The 22,024-nt window shown below is 35.9% G+C and overlaps 2 protein-coding genes across 4 annotated transcripts in view; one reads left to right on the top strand and one right to left on the bottom strand.

Moving 5' to 3' along the window:
- PPIP5K2 (diphosphoinositol pentakisphosphate kinase 2) overlaps window positions 1-11,447 on the bottom strand; it is an 81,219-nt gene extending 69,772 nt beyond the window's left edge. For 2 of the 3 annotated variants that reach the window (XM_059916852.1, XM_059916853.1), the window contains exons 1-2: window positions 3,245-3,370; window positions 220-415 (exon numbers count right to left, since the gene is read on the bottom strand). In XM_059916852.1, coding sequence (XP_059772835.1) covers window positions 220-415; window positions 3,245-3,358 — 310 coding nt within the window. In that variant the 5' untranslated portion in view covers window positions 3,359-3,370. Of the gene's footprint in view, window positions 1-219; window positions 416-3,244; window positions 3,631-11,179 lie in introns of those variants that run through there. The other variant, XM_059916851.1, reaches the window with a different exon arrangement.
- A 132-nt stretch (window positions 11,448-11,579) lies between these two features.
- The window catches only part of GIN1 (gypsy retrotransposon integrase 1), a 29,195-nt gene continuing 18,750 nt past the window's right edge, over window positions 11,580-22,024 (top strand). Inside the window, exons 1-2 of the mRNA XM_059919403.1 lie at window positions 11,580-11,661; window positions 20,953-21,098. Of these exons, the coding sequence (XP_059775386.1) occupies window positions 20,957-21,098 (142 nt within the window). The 5' untranslated portion in view covers window positions 11,580-11,661; window positions 20,953-20,956. The remainder of the gene's footprint in view (window positions 11,662-20,952; window positions 21,099-22,024) is intronic.

Here is a 22,024-nt window from a genome sequence, read left to right as displayed (position 1 = left end):
ATGTAATTAGGTTAAAAATTAAATATAGTATTACATATACACTATAACACAAAATGTGTTTTTTAAAAATACACACAGAAAAAAAGATTGGAAAGAAATATATCAAAATGTTAATATCACTTATCTGTGAGACTAGGTGAGTTTAATTTTATTTTTCTATTTTATCTATTAGTTTTATAGTTAGAAAGGATAAAGAGGTTTCCCTCCCTGTTTTACTACCTTTAGAATGAAAAGAAATAAGACAATCACACAAAGGCCAGTTTTCCACGGGTTCATTCAAAATAACATCTTCTTCAAATACTACTACTGTGATATATTTAAATAAGGAGATCCGTTCAAGAATTTCCTTCATTGGTTTGGATTTGGATTTCTTTGCCATGGAACATATTCCAACCACAATCTGCCTTTCCGGTGGCTAAAACAGAAAGAAAACAAAAAATCAGGTTGACTTGATAACAACTCCAAAGTACAGCTATCTTAAATCTCTGTCCGAAGTACATAAAGCATGTGATGAATCAATAAACGTGACACATTACCCAAACAGGCATTTTTCAAGATTATATTGTTATAATAAATACTTAATAATAATAGTTTTCTACAAAGGTCTGGATAAAGTTTCAGAACACTGTTACTATTTTCATTCAAATCTCAAACTTAAATACTTCCTTAACTGTCTCTAGCGTTTATTTGCTAACTAACAATTTAGCAAACTGTTAAATTGCTAAAGGAGCAAATAAGGCCTAAAGGGCCAATAGGAGTGAGATAAAGAATTCTCTTGCCTAAAATAAGATATTTTCACTACAAAGCTATGCAGTGTTAAACTATTTTTGTAGATTGAGCTTAAATATGAGTTGGTCACCAATGACAACTTAGAAGGAAATTTTGGAGAAAGCCACACTGCTAAACAGAGGTGTCTATGCTCTTTGACACCCCAATCTTCGTACTCAACATTCCCAGTTTACGGTGTTGCTCACCTCTGGCACCCTTGCTACAGCTCAAAGGCCATGATTCAGCCTGAAATTTAAAACGCAGAATATAGAAACAACTTATGAGTAGCTCATGGGTTTATAAAATTACTCAAGATTCATTCTGAGGTCTTTGCATTTAGGTACTTTGAGAGTTTTATCAAATATAAAGCTGTGTCCAGTTTTCCATTTCAGTTCTTCTCTCTTCTATATTTATTTATTTCATACGACATTATAATCTGGGCCCAAAAGTGTTTTACTAGACTTTCTCTTATTATAAATCTAAAAATAAAACGGGGCAACATCTGAATTCTTCTTCTTCTTTATGCTTAGCATTATTCCTCTCACTCATATGAAATTTAGAGTTCAAATCGGTATTGGATTTGATGTTACCATCAAAGATTGTAAATCCTAACCTCCCTGGGATCTACTGTCTTTCACCCTCTGATCATCCACTTTTATGTTCCCTTATTCAATTCTTTCCTGATCAAAAGCCTCGACATAGCTCATTATGATGTTCCTTAAGTAGACTTCCCTAGACAACAAGAGTACTCAACCTAACGTCATTGATATCTTAACAGAACGATCTGGAACAAATCATTTTATCAATCTACAGGTCAAATGAACCAAATCAAGCTCCTCAAAATGTGAACTCAATTTAATTAGTACCAATATTCCAAGAACTATGCTAAGCACTGAAGAGTTACATATACAGAAACTACCTGTCATCAAGCACTTTGAATCCAACAGGAAACACAGTAATCATACAGTACATAGTGATACACAGAATAGAAGTATATAGTCAAGGTATAGAAATGGTATTGAGGAAAAAATGTTCAAGTTTCTCATGGGGAAAAGTGTAAGGAGAGGGGGAAGACTGAACAACATGAAATCTGAGGTTTTGAAGAACGAAAAATGATTCACAAATTATCCAAAAAGGAGGGGCATTTCACAGAGATAAAGAAGTACATACAACAGCAAACAGGCATGGTACAAGATGGAATATGTGGGAAATAAAAATCTGATATTGCTAAGACATAAAAGGTAAAAGAGAAGAGAGACAAGTACAGTTCTAGACATAGGAGAGAGATAAAAATCCTTATATGGAAGAAGACTGGACTTGATTTATCAGTGGTGTTCTCATGTGCTCAGAAGAACTCTAAAGAAAAGGGGTAAGCGTAGCAGAGGCAGAATCAAAAGTGTTTTCTAGTCTAAGTCAGTTAGAGAAGCTCTGCTTTTATGTTTTAGTTACTGGACTTCTACATAAGACTTTAGATGAAGAAAAGTTTTGGCTGGCATGAGAAGTTTGAAAACCATCATTTTTTTCTAGGGGTGAGGTGGGGGGGGTGGGATAGATTTTAAATGGGTGACAGTCTGATTTTGCATTTCAGATGTATAACTGCACTGTGAAAGGTGTTGTTAAGTAACAGTGAAAAAGAATTTGACGAGTCATCTAATAGCTATTTTTGGTTCATTTTTACTACTTACATCAAGTAAAACAGGTTTTTGTTTTAAAACAAAATTCTCTTTTCAATTGGAAATATAAGAAACACATATTTTAAGTTTGTATTTTAAATAGGTTCTCAAAGTAAAGCAATCTCTAATTGTTAAGGCACAAAAATGATGAGTAATAAAAATGTTGAGCTAACATAACCATAGCAAAATAAACATAATAAATGTGTTACTCCTAAAGATCCAGTATGGTTTACACACACACACACACACACACACACACACACACACACACTCCCGTAGATACTTGAGGTAGTTTCTCCTAGCCACACAGTTTAGACTTCTGAATAGCTAATAAAAGGGATATCTTCAGGTCAACCACCACTTGTGTTGACAACATGACAAACTTAATGAAGCTGGTTAAGCAGTTCTTTTTTAATACCTTTAAAATTCTTTATCTTGATGTATTTGTTGCAGCACTTCTACATACAAGGAACCCTTTGATTTATGGCCCTGATTACTCTTTCTCCTTGTCACTTTTTCTACCCAACCCTGTGTTATACTAGGCATATCACTGAAAGACACTAAATTAGTCATTATTACACAACTTAGAAATCTGACCTCTAATTGTCTTTCTTGAAGCACTACAGATTCAGTAATGTTACTAATGAAACACAGTATGCTTTTTCAGTTTAAAAATTTCCAACAAATTTCTATGTGAAGAAAAAAGTCTTAATACTTTAAGACAATGGTATCAATTCCCCTTCACAGCGATCAGTAAAAAGCCTAGACTGTATTGGTCTTCACTAAACAAACAAACAACTTACAGATTCATCCTCCTCCTCATCATCTTCATCTGCATGGTGGAAGAAGTGTCGATAATTTCCAGGGTTTATTTCTGTATCCTCAGGTCCAACAAAGAATCTGGGGGCTTCACTCATTTTTATTTCATTTGATATAAATACAACTTAAATGTGATATACTAGAACTGTTTCTAAATAAACAGCATCTGAAAAAAGCATTCCCTCTGTAAGAGTTGACACATGGGTCTGTTGCAGCTTGTTTCTGCTTATACAATCACTTGAAATTGTGATGACAGTTAGTTGGCAAATGTTCATTTGTTCTCAGATATTATTGCTTCATTGTTGATGCAGTTTAAAAGACAAGACAGTGACGCTATTGCTTCAGTGAGTTGATATGGCAATCTTTTTACCTAAAATGCAATTAAAAAATTAATTTTGGAGACTGTACTTCAAAATCACTCATGTAAAAATAACTTTAAATGACACTTGTAAAATCATTACCAATAACTTGATGTATACCTTCAAATGAAAAGACATTTTTTCCATAAATTTAAGAAATTTAGACTCTCATCTTCAATAATATATATCTTGGCAATTTGACAAACTGATACAAAATACCAAAAAAGAGTACACTAAATTCCTCAAGTCTAAAAATATCTAAGGAATTAGGAGAAAATTATTCAAATTATAACAAAATTACACTAAAAGCTAAATCCCTCTGCACATAGTTCAGTAATATCTGAATGTAATGGAAAAGGATATAATATAATGTGGATTTAAAAATCATTAACAACTATATAGCAATCTGAAATTACATTAAATCAATTTTTAAAAGGCTTCAATTTGTAAAAGTTCAATTTGCAAACAGGTTTTTTGGGGTACATAACCATTCTGCATTTTGGTCTCACATATAAATCAACAAAACAAGATTAGAATGAAAACAAGATTTCATTATAACAGCAGCTCAAAGTTTTACAGTCAAAAACTCTTTTGCAATATTTTATAATAACCATAAATGGAGTATAACCTTTAAAAATTGTGAATCACTGTATTGTACACCTGTAACTTACATATTATGTCAACTATACCTCAATTTAAGAAAATAAAGGGGCTTCCCTGGTGGCACAGTGGTTGGGAGTCCGCCTGCCGATGCAGGGGACGCGGGTTCGAGCCCTGGTCCGGGAGGATCCCACATGCCGCGGAGCAACTAAGCCCGTGAGCCACAACTACTGAGCCTGTGCTCTAGAGCCTGTGCTCCGCAACAAGAGAGGCTGCGATAGTGAGAGGCCCGCGTACCGCAATGAAGAGTGGCCCCCACTCGCTGCAACTGCAGAAAGCCCTCGCACAGAGGCAAGGACCCAACACAACCAAAAATAAATATAAATAAAAATAAATAAATTTATAAAAAAATAAAAATAAAAAAAGAAAATAAAGATTAAAGCCTAAAAAAAAAAACCTGTGGCAAATCTACTAAAATCTATGGATCGTCTCAGAAAAAATGCACATGTACACTAAATTCTGCAAGCAATTTTATGTGATTGACAGACATCCAAACTTTTCCACAAAAACAGATGCCCATGAACATCAGTTTAAGAACTATCATACAACAGTGATATAACCTCAGAATATTCCTTAGCAAAGCTGTTTACATGTACTTGGTTCCTTGGTCATATAAAAACTAATCACCTACCAAGATGAAACTACATATCAAATACTTTGATTATTGGTAATACAAGAAATTACTTGATTAAATATTCTTAAGAGCTGAATAAGCTAGCTAGAATTGCAAAGCATAATGCCAAAAGTCCTATCCCTAAAGATCTAATTCCAGTTTAATTGGTGGCTCCCTATGAAACATTAAAACTAGTTTACTTTGGGCTTCCCTGGTGGCGCAGTGGTTAAGAATCTGCCTGCCAATGCAAGGGACATGGGTTCGAGCCCTGGCCTGGGAAGATCCCACATGCCGCGGAGCAACTAAGCCCGTGCGCTACAACTACTGAGCCTGAGCTCTAGAGCCCTCAAGCCACAACTACCGAGCCCATGTGCCACAACTACTGTGGAGCCCGTGCTCCACAACGAGAAGCCACGACAATGCGAAGCCCGCGCACCGCAACGAAGAGTAGCCCCCACTCACCACAACTAAAGAAAGCTTGTGCACAGCAACGAAGACCCAGCACAGCCAAAAATAAATAAATAAATAAATAAATTTATATTTAAAATAAAACTAGTTTACCTAGCCAGGCAACTACATTGTTATGAAATTTAAAACTTTGTGATTAAAGAATAAAAGCAGAAATAATTCATTTTATATATCAGTGCTTTTTCCTATTTCCCTTGCACTGTTTCATATATAAAAGATGTTTGCTGAAAAATAAAAAGAGAACGTTTCCAATTGTTGTAAAACTTGATGGTAGTGAATAAGCTGATCTCAGTTCTTCTGTTTTGTATCAAAAGGCAAACCTCTTTCGGTTCTTTTTAGTTTTTAACCCCTCCCATCCACCTGAAACCAGCCCTAATACTGAATATTTAGTAGCAGAAAGGGCATGTGTTTTAGAGTCAGATATACCTATTTAAATCTGTCATTACATAACAAGCAACTTATGCTAGTTTCTCTAAATTTCTTCATCTATAAAAAAGGGGGTATCATAGTACCCTGTAACTTTGTGAAGAGTAAGTAAATGTTTGGCATACACTAAACACTCAATAAACCTTAGTTTCCATAGGCACTCTATAAACCAAGCTCCCTACTAACATAACATAAAATCTAACAAAATGAATATTGCTCATTATTTGTTGACCTAAATCACAAATAACTTTTAACCTATTACAGAAGGCACAGTATTAGGTGCTGGCAATATAAAGTCAAAGTAAACATGAACCTTTTTCTTAAGCAGCTTAAGGTCTAGAAAGAAGACAGCCAAGTAAATTAACGTTTTCTGTTTTAGTGTGATAAGCACACCAACAAAACTGACAGTAGAAATATGCAATAATGTCTCACTTTTCATTTCAGAACGGCAACAGTGGGAGATGTATTTCAGTGCATATAAAGATATATGTCTACTTATATATATGCAGGTAAGTATGTACATGTGTACACTTTTTTTTTTTTTTTTATGGCTGTGTTGGGTCTTCGTTTCTGTGTGAGGGCTTTCTCTAGTTGTGGCAAGCGGGGGCCACTCTTCATCGCGGTGCACGGGCCTCTCACTATCGCGGCCTCTCTTGTTGCGGAGCACAGGCTCCAGACGCGCAGGCTCAGTAGTTGTGGCTCACGGGCCTAGTTGCTCCGCAGCATGTGGGATCTTCCCAGACCAGGGCTCGAACCCGTGTCCCCTGCATTGGCAGGAAGATCCTCAACCACTGCGCCACCAGGGAAGCCCGTATATGTGTACACTTTATGGCATGATTTTAAAATTGTACTTTCTTCTAATTTAGGTGCTTTAATGAAAGTGATAATAATCCTGTTCTATAGGCAGAGCTGAAAATTAATTTTCAAAAACTCTGTAATTTTAGAGTGTTCATCGTGAAAAGTCTAGAATGCATAAAAATGAAATTTTAAAAGTCAGTTAATAATACCATGACCTAGTGGCAGAACTACTGGTTGTAGTTCTTAGTTGTGGAATTATTGGGTTGTATTTCCTACTAGTCCCTTTACTATTTTTTTTCCCAAATTTCTGAGCTACTTTATACGTGTACTATGTGTGAGTAGAAATCAGCTTTTGGAAAAAATTGTGTATCCTGCACATTTTTTTCCAAGAGTATAAATGAATGACTGATCTGTCCCCTTCTCTTCACTTAGTCAAATTCACTTAGTCAAATTCTGTTTGTCTTCAATGCTGCTTCAAATACACATATGTCTTCAAATACATATATGTATGTCCCCCATCTGATTATGGGTTTAGGTCTGAAACCATGTCTCATTCACTCATCTGGAGAGAGACAATAGACAAATCAACAAATAAATATATGTTAGGAAGACCTCCCTAATATGGTGACATTTGAGTAGAAATCTGAATTAATGAGGAAACCAGCCATGGGGTTATATGACAAGAGCATTCCAGACAAGAAACAAACTCTAAAGGCCCTAAAACATAAATATTTGGCATATTTCACATGATCAAGGAAAAGTAAGGAGAACACTGCAGCTGGAGCAGAGCAAGCAAGTAAAGGAAAAATGGTAGAAAATAAAGTCGGAGAAGTAGCTAAGATACATACAGAGGACTGAGAAGCCACGGTAAGAATTTTCAATTTTATTAAATGTGATTGGATTGCTTTTAAGAGAACGGGAGAAGAAGTAGAGACAAGCTATACTGACAATTCTTTTGAAGGGCTTTGTTATAAAGGTAGGCAAAGGCTTTCTTTTTTGTTTTCTCTTCTGATAGATGAACGATACTTACAAATACTAGAAACAGACTGAACAGGCTAGTGGTTAATAGTATGGATCCTGGAGCCAAAAACACTTGGTGTTAAATCTTGACTCCAGTAGCTGTGTGACCTTGAGCAAGTTAATTAACCTCTAAGAGCCTCAGTAAATCGTACCTATCTTTCAAGTTGTTTTACAGATTAAATTATATTTAGAAACTTCTTATATCCCACCGCTCAGGCAATACTCCATACCAATTTTATCAAAATATTTGGGAGAAAGGCCCAGGTATTTTTAAGGCTTCTCAGATTCTAATGTGCACCCAAGTTTGAGAACCCCTGTACAACTCAAAAAAAGGAGGGGGAGTGTAGAACAATGGAAGTACATGGCAAGCAAAACCTGTGTTTGCCATTGTTATGAGAGCATGCTATTATTACAGGAGATCTGATGATCTGATAAAAAAGGAGACAAAGCTGACGAAGCACAGTCTTTGTCTTCTTGATGCTTGGCACATCTCAAGTACCCAAAAAATATTCCCTCACAAAACTTTCCTTAACAATTTCCAAGATTTCTTCTCTGAATCATTCATTTTGCCCTTTGGTCACCTCTAACCTTGGCATTATTTAGCTGTTTTGGCTGTGTACATCCCTTCAAAACACAATAAGCTTCAAGAGAATGAACATTTATTCACCATTGCTACCTGGTACGTACTTAATTTGTTAACCCAGAGCCTCCCAACACATTGCCTCACCATGAATGAATACTTTAAGTATGCCAAGTATGGCAGCTGGAACCTCCTGGCCAGTTGCCTCCAACACCACTCTCTTCGTTTCTCCTGGAAACACTGTACAAATACTATCACTTTCTATGCATACTCTAATATGAAAAAAGTTGGGAAGCAGTCATGACTTTGTGATTTAACAATTATTCTCAGCAATCCTGGGATCAGAGATATTTTCCTCATTTTACAAATCCTTGCAGTACATAGATAAATGTCCATCATTTGATTATAAATGAGGACTTGAAGCTCAGAAAGTTCAAGAAATTTGACTGTAACCACACAGCCAATAAGACTTGTAAAAAGAAATCAAATTCAGGTCTGTTTAAACCAAAGGCCATCATGATCACTTAAAGGCAAAATCAGGACTCCACAGTCCTTACCACACAGCATTATACATACTGAATAAATACTTATAAACACTAAAAGTATGAAATAAATGTACTTTTTGTTTCCCCTACCCAAGTGATATGTATACTGTAGTACAAGATGAAATTTTATGGGCATGATAGGAAATCCAGGATATTCTAAATGAATTGCTATTTCACCTGAACCCCTGACAAAACAAATATACCTTATGCATTTCCACATTATTTAGCATTTCGACCAACCTACATCCTCCATCATAAATTCCAAAACATATAACTGGCCTTAAAGATATTACATTATTCAAGTATCAAAGTTGAGCCTTTCTTATTTTTAAGATTCTTTCTATAGCAGTAGTCCCATAATAGACAAGCTACATCAGAATTATCTGGGACATCTGTAAAAACTCAAGTTAATAGACCTCCCACAAATTTTCTACAGCAGCATTTCTTAACCAGATAATCTATATTTTAACAAATCAAAGTGTAGCCAGATTTGGTAATCTGTTTAAATTTGTGCAAAAGACAAATACCTATTAAGGTTGATTTCTAAATTTGAAATCAGTATAATGCTACTAAAGTACCCACACTCAAAGCACTGGTTCTCAAACTCTAGAATGCACTGGAATCACCTGGAGGGCTTGTTAAACTACTAAACTAAAAAGTCTGGAAGTCATGCCTTTGCTAACCCCCAAATACACATCAGCACCCTCTCCCATCCTCTATGCTCCACAGCATTTGGATCTATCTTTACAAATATGTTTCCACTACAGTTATGGTTTTCCTCCCCAACTTTTTATTGTGAAAATTTTCAAATATTCACAGAAATTGAAAGAACAGTTTACTGTAAACACCCATATACCCACCACTGGACTCAACAATTGCTCTACCATTTGAAAGTAAGTTGTAGACATCAATATGCGTCATCTCTAAATACTTTACTATGCATCTCCTAAAAATAAGGACATGCTCTTAACATAACCACAGTATCATTTCCACATAAGAACATTAATAGTTCCCCAATACTATTCATATGTAGTTGCATGGGAGCTTTTCGAGAACGAGGATGTCATCTATATATTCCCAGTACTTAATTGGTGCATAGCATTTATTTGGGTGATGAATAAGTGTTCCACCAATTGTTAAGTTTAATACCCTCACAACAACTACCCTGCAAGTCGTGAGTTTAAAACTTAAACAGCAAGCTTTGATTGTACAACCTGCACCTTCTGCCCATCAGTTTAATCACCTGCTTTAAACAAATCCATGCAAGTTTAAGTATTTTGGTTTCTGAACTATTTAATTCTGCATCAATACTGAAGCTCCATGAAGACAGACATCACATCTGTCTGCCTTCACACACCTAAATAGGCATACCAAATATTTTTCTAATGAATACTTTCAGCTACTGAAAATGTTAGTGAAGAAGTTGGAAGCAATGAAGCACAACGGTAGGACAATGGTAATGTAATAGTTAAGAATACAGATTTTGAAGTCTGAAAAACCTGCTTTCTAGTGCAGGTTTGTTCAAACGTTTACTAGTAGCAAAAATTTACTAGGGCAAGTTAAGTGAGGCTTAGAGATAAGGCTCAGTTCCTACCTCTGTAAAATGTGAATAATAATCTAATACACCTCATGGAATTGTTGAGAGAAGTATATGAGAAACTATGTAAAGCACTTGGCACACATAAGAACTCAGCGAATGGCAGCTATCATTATTTTTTTTATTTGCTTGAAACAAAACCTTTATTTTTCATGAAGAATTTTCAGTAGCAAAGCAAAACCCTATCCCACTGTAGAGCAAGGATGCTAGGTGCTTAAGTCAGCAAGGAGGCTTCCTACTTCCACAACGAAGCTTCTCAATACGCTAAAGCCAAGGTAAGTATCATGCACGGGACTCCAAAGGTCGCAAACTCCCAGGAAGTCCTAGTAAATGAGATCCAGTGGTCACCACCCTCGCCCCTTCTCCCTCGAAGCGCGCGAGGATGCAACACTCCAACCGATTAGGGGCGGCAGTGACCTGCAGCCTCCTTCCCTACTCTGGAAAGCTGCAACGGAAGGGGCTTTTGGTCACTTGTAGTGGAGTGGAGAAGGCGAGGAGCAGAAGGACAAAGACTGAGGAATGAAAATAAAAATAGCCATCTCTACCCACAGCAGTCCCCAAACTCGAGACTTCCTACTTCGGTGGAACAAGACCGCAGCCTGGCGTACCAGCCAGAACCTCGGCAGTTCCCTTCGAGCTAAGATGAAACCTCCGGTATCTCAAACCCAAGAAATGCAAAAGGGAAGTAATGGAAGAGGAGGAGAAATTAAGACACAGAAGGACCCTCAAGGCTGTACTGTCACTCCTCCACACCCACGCTGCCTCTCTGGCACATGCCCCTAGGAGAAGCGCGTGTCTAGGCTCCCCCAGAGCGAGCAGGAGACAAAACAACTGCCCAGCAGCGGCCGCAAACCTCGGAGGACCAGGTTCCGCATCTTGATTCCTTCGGTCTCGGGGCCCGCACCTGCCACGGCTGCGGTCGTCACGCGAACTGCAGGAAATGACCACGCCCATTCAGGCCTCGGTTTCCCCTTTAATCCCCGGGACAGAACTGAGGTGTTCGTCAAGAGACTCCAGCTGTTAGCTTGAATCTGGGTCTTCTCTCTTCAATAGCAGCTGGAAGGAAGGCCACAGAGATACTGTAGGCAGCACTACACCTCGCCGAACCCTGGTCACGCCTCTTCCCATCCCGCCTCGGGTCTCACACAGAAACCTCACCGGGCGGAACGATTTCCGGCAAGAACCAAACGATCCTTCCTAACCTTTTCTGACCGGAGCTCCGAGGCCCCCGTTATCACGCCTCTCTTAACCACACGGATAGTTCCGCTTCCGGCAGCACCACATAAGTCGCGAGAGGAAGCTTAAATCTTGACGCTTGCGTTTAGGACCACTTCGGTGAGTGGTCGTTTTGGTGTGTTCACACCTGATGATTTTTTAAAATGAGGCGTGAGCTGACAGTAATTTCAAAACCATTCGCGTCAACTGGTTTAAAGAAGGGTTTAATTGACTTTGTGGAGATTGCGCAGGCGCCCTTGGAGCGGGAGGGCCTTGCTTGGGCGTTGCGATGCCCGCGACAGCTGAGCAGAGAAGAGACGAGTTCCGTTGTCGGGCCTAGGGAGGTGCCTTCTCCGTGTGACCGAGTTTTACTTATTGGTCATTTTCTTGCCTACGCTAAACTTAGCTGGACCTTGCCCTTAAGAATTAGTTAACGAATAACCCAGACTCTGGAAATGCTCCCTCAGAGTAGCAAATTCAGAAGTTGAGTGCTGCCTTTGGCTGACAGTAAAGAATTCTCCTCCTTACTTTATCATAGTTGTCATTTCATCTTTTGCCCCAGATTAAAATCTCCTGTGGCGGATAGAAATGCGAGTTTAAGGGAGAATCTTGCCCTGTTGTTTTAAAGGAAAATTACTATCTCTGTGGATGTTCTTTAAATGAGCATTTCTGAACCAAAGTAGAGAAATAATCTTTAAAATTTAAATTCATGTATCACACGTGGCTTCATGTGTATGCATATGGAGATGAAGGCGTTTTTGTTAAATGAATTTGCACGTTGAAGTGAAGCAGATTATAGGGAAGTGTATTGTGTAATTAGATTTCCCAGTCGTTTTCGTTACATAAAATTGTGCGCTTCCAATTTTTCAGAGATTAAAATAGAATAATTCTGAAGTAAAATTAATGATCCCAAGTAAATATGTTTATCGAAATATTACAGATTTTAAGTTTTAAAGTTGGGACATATGCGTATTATAACCTTTAGAGGCTCAAATTGGGTTTTGCCCTTGGTGAAACACAGTTAAATCCTAATTTTATTTAAAGTGGTACCTAACTGCCTTTATTGCACACACAAGATAAAATTATTAAAGGAATCAAGTAATAAGTATTTACACCTACAATAAGTATTCATTGATTTCATTTAATATTGTACCAGAGACATAGTGTAAAAAGCTCAACCAAATTTGACCCTGACAGTTCCTCAATTAGGATTTGTAATAAGACGCCTTTACTGCCTTTTCTCATCCCTACATATTTTAATACACGAGTAATTATTTTTTTTAAGAATTCTTGAAAACATGAGCATATCCAAAAAAGGTGTAATGTAATCTTCGTGTTTATAACTCAAACTACTTAATTCTCCCTTGTAAATGATACCTTTGTTTAATAATATTTGGGAATAGGAAGATATTTATCTTTGTTCTGAGTATTATAGCCTAAAGCCATTTGCTCATATTAACTATTCCACTGGTTGGTTTCTAGGGACCAAATAGTTCTTTTGAAAAGGAAAAAACTATTAGTTCTTTAAGTTATACCTATATATAAATAGCAAACATTAGCAGGAAACTTTTAACCTTCCACTTAGAGGACTATACTTCTTGTGAACTGATTTTTCTTTCTTATTCGTTTTCTATTTCTCCTTGTCATCTGTCTTTACTGCCAGAACCATAAGCTTGTGAACCCAATTAGACTGTAAACTCATTATAAAGTATACAACTCTTGATTCTTCTGGGTTTTGTGTTTAGCAGTAAAACGTAAATAAACATTGCTATGAAACATTAATCTTGTTCCATTAATGAAAGGAACGAGATTTTAAAGTCTTTTTTTCCTTGAAGATAAAGGTTTTGAGACAAAGTTCTCTGCTGCCTTTAACAGTTTTATATGGATGATAATAATACTTAAACATTTTAACAATAATTATATATTGCTTTACCATTTGCAAAGGACTTTTCAAATTCAAAATTATCTCATTGACCTTCATAATTGTGAAAAAGGAAAGGTAAGTACTATTCCCTTTTTGTCAAACATGGATACTGAGACTTAGGTAACTGTCACATGCTAGAAATTCTGACTCCTAAAAGCCATACCTTCTTAGACAGGCCCTACTTGTAGTGCCATATATCAATACATGCAAGTGAAGTAATGTTTTCTGAAGTGAAATAATAGTCAACTTTGGAACATGTGCTCTTTTTAAATTCAATGCTACCTCTCCTGTCAGGAAATGCAAGTAATTCTTACTCATTTACAAATAGTTGAATGTCCACTGTGTCCTGAATACTATATGAAACAATGTAATCATTAAAAACTAACAAGACCTTCTCATTCCTCATTTATAACCTAAATTATTTATTACAAAAATCATTTTAAAACTTTTCTAGCAGAGGCCTGAACCAAGTATTATGAAAGCTGAGGATGACAGATAATTAAATTAGTGTGTGTCGGGGGACGGACCACAAAATGGTCCGTCCCCCGACACACACTAATTTAATTATTTAAATTAAATTTAGAGAGACCAGAGCAACAGAGACCAAGGTTTAAATTGAAGTCAATGGATGCATTCACTAACTGTGTTGCCTTGAGTAAAGTGGATAATCTCTCTGAACCTCCATTTTCTTATCTCTAAAACAGATGTAAAACTAGTACCTGCTCCATAGCATGTTGTGAGGATCATCACAGTAAAGTGCTGTATAAATGTTTGCAATTATTTTTTAAATCTGCTTTAGTACCTATTTTTCAAAAATTAGTTCAAAACATTGTTTCCTCTCTTTATAGTTTCGGCTTTTCCAGATGTCATTAAAAGACTGGCATAGAGTATGTATGTAGCCTTTTGTGTCTGCTTTCACAACACAATGATTTTGAGATTCCTCCCTATTGTTAAATGTATTTGTAGTTCCTTTTTGCTGAGTGGTATTCCACTGTGTGGATCTACCATAGTTTGTTTATCCATTCACCTGTTGATGAACTTCTGGATTGTATTCAGGTTTTGGCTGTTATGAATAAAGCTTCTAGAAACATTCACATACAGATTTTTGTGTGAACATATACTTTCATTTCTCTTGGGTTAAAACTGTTTTCCAACATGTTTACACCATTTTTTATTCTTACCAGCCATGCTTTGCATGCTTGGTAGTACTTAGTATTGCCAGGTTTTGTTTTGTTTGTGTTGTTTTTTGCCATTTTGGTGGATTTGTAGTGATATCTTATTGTGGTTTTAATTTGCGTTTTTCATTGTCTAATGGTGTTGAACATCTTTCCATGTTTTTATTTGCTAACCATATCTTCTTTGATGAAGTGTCTGTTCACACCTTTTGCCCATTTTAAAAATTGGATTGTTTGTTTTCTTATTATTGAGCTTTGAGAATTCTTTTTAAATTCTGGACCCAGGTTTTTCATTATATATGTGTACTGCCAATACTTTCTCCGGGCTGTGATTTCTCTTATTTTCTTAAATTAAAACAGAAGTTTTAATTTTTTCTTTTATGGGTGGTTCTTTCTGTTTGCTATCTGGGAGTCATTGCCTAGCCTAAGCTCACAAAAATTTTCTTTTTGTTGTCTTCTAGAAGTTCTATAACTTTAGGTGTTACATTTAGGTCTGTGACCATCGTGAATAATTTTAATTTCTTCATATGGTGCAAGGTATGAGTTGAGATTCATGTTTTTTCACATGGATGTTTAGTTAGTTGCTCCAGCATCATTTGTTATAAATATTATCCTTTCTCTATTGAATTACCTTGGCACCTATGTCAAAAATCAGTAAACACCATTTCTGTGTGGCTGTATTTCTGGACACTCTGTTCTGTTCTGTAGATCGATGGCTGTCATTTTGCTAGTACCACACGGTTTTGATTACTGTAACATTAAAGTAAGTCTTGAAACCAGGTAATGTAAAATTTTTCAACTATATTCTTGTTTTTCAAACTTGTTTTAGCTTTTCTGAGTCCTTTGGTTTTCCATATCAATTTTAGAATCAGCTTGTCAGTTCCTACAAAAGAGCTTGTTGGGTTCCTGATTGCATTGCTTTGATTCTATAGATCAGTTTGTGGAGAATTGACATCTTAGTGAGCTTATCCAGTTCTTTTCTCATTGTTAGGGTAGGAGTGACTTTTTTTCCAGCTTTCTGCCTTCTAGGCAGAAGCCTATATGGGAATTTTTAAATGCTGTTTCAGAAAGGAATAATTTAGTTCCATAGTTGAGTATTATTATTTACCAGTCAATTTCAATCTGAATTAACCACTTGAAGTCTTTTTTCTTATCTGGAAAATGGGATATTGAATCACAATCGCTGGGCTTCCTTTCGGTGCTATATTAATGTGTTCTTTAGTCAAGATCTAAGTTTTCAGTGTGTGATGTGGTATATTTAATTTTTCAAAAATCTGTTCATCTTTCCCTACTTCTTGAAGATTAAATGTATTTTAATATCCTTTGCTATATTATAATTGTGTGAAAGATGCAAAAGAATAGAAATAATGAAATAAACTAACTCTCCTGTTAATAATGATTGGTCTTTCAAATTAGAAAGCCTTATTTCCTGAACTTTTTGGAAGTTAGAAGTACACATCATCAAGAATGATGTGTATGTTTTAAGAAGTGTAAAAATTAATTTTACAAAGAGAAAATGAAATAAGAAACCTTTTTCTTCTGTGAAATTACCTCTTGCCTTTTTTCTTTATTTAGGAAGTGCTTAGAAAAGAGATATATGGAATTGACCTGATAGGTGCTTTTTGTTATACACTTAGAGAACTTAGTATTAACATTGTCATCTGCCAGGTTTTTTTGATTCCAGTGAAAGGAATGTCGAAAACTTTTAGTCTGTACCTCTGAGCAACCTATAATTTATAAATATCAGTGTTATCAGTCTACAACCTTTCAACATCCAAAAATTAAACTTCATAAATCCAATTTGTATTCACTTGTTAAATGCCTTAACTCACAATTGTCAAGCTGTGTGCCAAGGCTTCCTAGGGTATCATAGTGAATTCACAGGGTGCCATGAAACATTTTAAACTTTCAAAGGAAACACAGGTGTATTCAACATCTATCATATCCCTTATGGACTACTAGTTCACAGTTTCAACATTAGGTCACACTACATTCCTTTTTTTTATATCTTTGCAAAACTGGTTTTTGGATGTTTGCTGTGGTAATAATGCAGATACTGTACGAAAATCAGTATGAAAGAAGAAATGAGGGTGGCAGTGTCTAATCTAATTGCAAGGTTTGAGAAGTTGTACACTGACCAGAGGTGCAGGCATGCCATTAGTAAGTAACTATAGTTACCTCAATGCTATAGACAATGTTTGTGTCCCCTCTAAATTCATGTGTTGAAATTCTAACCCCTAATGTGATGGTATTAGTAGGTAGCATCTTTGGTAGATGATTAGATCCTGAGGGTAGAACTCTCAAGAATGGGTTAAGTTTCTTTATATATAAGAGAGAGCTCAGAGAGCTCCTGAACCCCTTCTACCATGTGAGGACGTAGCAAAGATGCCATTTATGAACCCGGAAGCAAGCTCTTACCAGACACCAAATCCACCAGATTGTTCTTGAACTTCCCAGCCTCTAGAATTATCAGAAACAAATGTTTGTTGTTATTAAGCCAACTAGTCTATAATAAATTACTATAGCAGCCCAAATGTACTAAGATAGCCAGGAGAAGGGAAATGGGAGGGGTATGGTGGGAACTTAGAAGAGAGAGGTTTTTAAGTATAAGGGCAAGATATAGACATCACTGTGCTTTATGCAAACATTCATGTTTTCCAATGGCCAATTTTTTTCTACCAGTTACAATTACCCACATCCCTCTGTGTTTTAGTATGGTGTATCACGTTGATTGATTTGCGTATATTGAAGAATCCTTGTATCCCCTGGGATAAACCTCTGTGTTTTAGGACCTGTACTTCCTTTGAGGTGTGAGAGTTTGGTCTTTTGCTCCTGTGGGCTTTTTAGAGGCCTGAAAAGGCTTCTCCCCTTTTCTTTTTAATGTCCTTCAGGAAATTTTGCAACCTTTACTGGTCTCTGAAATGGAGGTAACAAAGGATTTTACCTTTTTTAAATAAATTTCATCCTCCTACAGGTACCATGCTCCCAGTGGCTAGGCTGGGATGCTTTAATGTTTTCTTTTAGGTGATTTAGAACATTGGTGGTCCCAAAAGCCATTAAGGGAAAACAAGAATTTGGGGTCATTTATAGTATATTATAAATTTTATAGAATATAGACCATAATGATTTAATGTAAACTAAGAAAGGATGGGTCTTTCTATCTCTTGGACTTGGAAGAGCTTGTGTCAGTGTATCCTAGAGATGAAAATAAGACAGAGAAAAATGATTTTTGCCTGTTTTTTGGTTGATTTTTTAAGAGTTAAGGAGAATTATTAATAATACAGAGCTAGAATGACAGGCAGGCAAATGGATAGGTAGACTGACAGTCTATATTCCATACTTAAAACCACACAAGTCTTCCTAAATTGAAAATTGATGAAGGGTGGAAGTTTGCCACAGAATCTTTTGGCAGAGGAAAGGCTGTAGATAGGATGACATGAAAATAAAGGCATCAAGGGGTCTATTGTCACAGATTTCACAGTTAGTTTGAAAAGCACTGAGATTTAGAGCAACATGGAACTGGAAAACAACAGAAGTGTCTATAGGGCAAGGACTGAGTATACACAGGGTAAAACCTTTTGATGCCTTTACTGTTTCCAGTTAGGGGTATTATGACTATAAAACATCTATGAAAATTTTTATACACGTCTTCTGATACTCATGTACTCATTTCACTAGGATATAAACTTAAAAATAGAATTGCCAAGTCCTTAGGGTAAACATGTTTAGCTTTAGAAGAAACTGACCATTTTCCAAGGTGGCTGTACCATTTTTACACTTCCACAAACAGTGTATGAGAGTTTCGGTTACAACCCTGGTGTTGTCTCTGTTTTTAAATTTAACCTTTTTAATAGTGTGTAGTTGTTAATCATTTTGGCTTTAATTTGCATTGCCCTAGGGGTAATGATGTTGAGCACATTTTCACTTGCTTATTAACCATTTGGATATTCACTTCTTTGAAATATCATGTAAGATTTTCTTCCCCATTTTTTTGTATTGAGTTTTATCCTTTTCTTCTTGATTTTGTAGTAGTTCATTATATATGCTGGGTATGAGTCTTTCGTGAGATATATATATATTAAAGATATCTTCTCCCAATCTGTGGATTACCCTTTCCCTTCTTAATGGTCTTTTGATGAACAGGTTTTGATTTTAATGAAATCCAACGTGTTATAATTTTTTTCTTTTATGAATAGTGCTTTTTCTGTCCTGTTTAAGAAATCTTTGCTTATCCCAAGGTTTTGAAGATCTTCTTCTGTGTTTTCTTCCAGAAGCTTTATAGTTTACTTTTCACTTTTAGGTTTATGATTTATCTGGAATTAATTTTGTTGATTTAGGTAGGTGGTCAATATTAATTTTTTTTTCTGATACAGATATCCAATTGCTTCAGCATCATTTATCGAAAAGACCATCTCTTCCCCCATTGTATTGATGCCTTTGTTGTAAATTAATTGACTGCATACATGTGGATTTAATTCTGGACTCCCTATTGTATTTCAGTGACCTGTTTTTCCATCCATAAGTATTGGCTTATGCCAATACTTCACTGTCTTATTTACTGTAGTTTTATAGATGGTCTTAAAATCTGATCCATTCATTTTTGAGGTGTTTTAGAAACTGTGATAAGGTACATTTGTTTGATTTAGGGGTACAACCATTTATTATAAAATGAAAAAAATTTATGTATTTAATTGAAAGTGAATTAAACTTAGAATAAGCTAATTGTTTTATAGAGATAATTGACCTGTTTTTTAGGTTATGATAGGAGAGAATTAGCTTTGCAGAACCTTTGCTTTTCAAATGGCTTACACTTTATTCTAACCTAAGGTTAAGGGATGTTAGAAATGTACTGATATCCCAAAGTTATGAAAAGATCAGAAAGATGGTTATTAAATGTGCAAAGTGCTGTATCATTGGGAAAGAGACTTAATAAGCTTTTTAAGCCATAGTTTATAAGCATGGTCTATTCTGCTTTGTTCTAACATTCTCTCTGCAGTAATATTTTCTTGTAGCCTTATCCCTGCATCTTCTAGTGGTCAGTAAACATCTATATTGTTTTTTGAAATTCAGAATTTTAAGCATTTGTATCAGTTATAGTTCTAGCAGGAAACAGAAGATATACTCTGCTAGGATTTTAAAGAAAATTTAACGAAGTTCCTGTTTATAAACATATGATGGAAAGGGTCAAAGAAACCAACATGGCACCTGGAGACTAGCAACAGCAGAAAATAGCAACCACCTCTAGGGCTGAAGCAGCAAGAAGAAGAAATGTTGTTACAGACTTCCAGTGAGAACTAGGGACACAGAAGATGGGCTTCCTGACAGGAGCTATGATTGTAGAGGGTTGCAGCTTAAACCAAGGAAGGAGCCGGGAAATAAATATCCTGACCTCTTTCTTCTGCCATCTGATTTGCCTGCTCGTACCTCCCATTGGACAAGTCCAACCAGAAAACTATAAATGAAGTCTGTAAGGGTCAGTCTTTTAGGGTACAGCAGCAGGGAGAGAAAGGCCAAACATGTATCTGGATCAACGGGGATGGTGGCAAACAGAATAACCAGCACAGAATAGTTTGTTTTGACTGAAAATAGGAAAGAAAAGGTTTTTTCTTTTGAATGTAGTAATGGTTTTCCATATGGCTTAGGGTCTAAAATAGATAAGTTTTGTTTTGGCCAGTCCAGCCAGATTTTCCTTTATAACATAGGGAAAGTACACACAGAACAAAAATCATTTCTGTTCAAGAAAAATTAGCTTACATGTAGTTCAGAAGAGTGTATGAGATCTAGCATAGCTAAATATCTTCTTTGCCATTTATCATTTGAACATTTCTAAAATGTATCTTTCTCATAAATGATTTGAGAAGTTTTTGCATTTTGCAATGACCATGAATATATTTAGAAGTAATATAAAATTACATTTTCCCTCTTATAAGCTGTCATTTGTTTAAATGTCACATAACAGAACCATCCTATGTAAGTAACATTTCAGTTGATGGTAATTAGAGACTTTAAGCAAAACTTTTTGAAGTGTGCTTGTTCATTTCCTTTTTTCCCAGTATGTGGAAATTTTTCAGTATTTCTTTTCATATGGAAAGAGACAAGATAATGTGTCGTGTTGTGTCTCAAAAATAGCATTTGAATATTTTAGATTCATATACATCACACACTTTTCTGTACTACAGTTATCTCTGTCACAGATAATATTCCAGGAATGTTCAGTTCACATGTAAGCAGAAATATGACAGAAGGCTAAACTGAAATAGCAACTGAATTAGTTTATCATATAAATTATATCTTTAAATACCTTTTACCTAGGTTCATGATGGTTCGTAGTGGAAAAAATGGTGACCTTCATCTTAAACAGATTGCATATTATAAACGAATTGGTGAATATCATCCAACTACACTGCCTAGTGAGAGAAGTGGCATAAGAAGAGCAGCAAAAAAATTTGCCTTCAAAGGTAAAATTAATGCCCCCAATTTTTAGTATAGAGTTTATATAGATGTTTCTCCATATGTAATTCTTTGTGGAATCCTGAGAATTTCTGTAGTAATTGGTCGTTGCTTAACAATTACCATTTAAATTGATAATGCCATTCAGTCAAAAGCAAAATAAAAATCACATTGAAGCTAACTGAAGGCCAGTAAATATGAAATGGGCATTTTAAATCATAGACAGAAAATGATACCATGAACAAAACAAAGCACTTACCTAAATTAATGTCACCTGCTTTTGTCCTCAGGTGATTCCTACTCTAGTGGTACACTTGCAGGCACTCGTGTCACTCTCAATGAAGAACTTATTTGTTGCCAAATATGAAAATGTTGACAAAGTTAACTTATTTACTATACTTATTTCTGTGGTTCCTCCCTCTCAGTGCCATTAAATAGTCTCAGGATCATATTTATTTTTGAACTCCTAATCCCCCTGAATGAATTAAATATTTGAAAGACAGTAGAATATTTATCTTGAAAGATTATGATAATTTTCCCCTCTTTCTCCTCCTCCTCCAAAGGGGAAGAGAAGTTTGGGATGAGATAAGCAAAGAAGTACAATCACCAGATGACTAAATGAATGTTGGTACTATTAATGGGAATCAGGCTTTTCTCAAAGCAGGTCAAGAAAATTCTAAGATAATAAATAAATACCTGCTTATTTCTTCCTGTGTACACCCCTTCCAGTAACTCCCTTAAGCTTAAGAACAGGCATACCTATTACATCTTAGACTAAAGAGGACTCATTCATTCATTTATTTAATCATTTATGCAACAAATGTTTACTGAGTTCCTACTGTGTGCCAGTCACATTTTAGGCCTTGGGAACATGTTGATGAATAAGATAGATAACTCCTGCCCTTAAGTTGCTTACTTTCTAATTCAAGTAAGG

The sequence above is a fragment of the Balaenoptera ricei genome, chromosome 3 (assembly GCF_028023285.1).
Source record: "Balaenoptera ricei isolate mBalRic1 chromosome 3, mBalRic1.hap2, whole genome shotgun sequence".
Lineage (NCBI taxonomy): Eukaryota > Metazoa > Chordata > Mammalia > Artiodactyla > Balaenopteridae > Balaenoptera > Balaenoptera ricei.
Note: the sequence above shows the minus strand (reverse complement) of the source record. Positions and strands in the feature narration are given on the sequence as shown.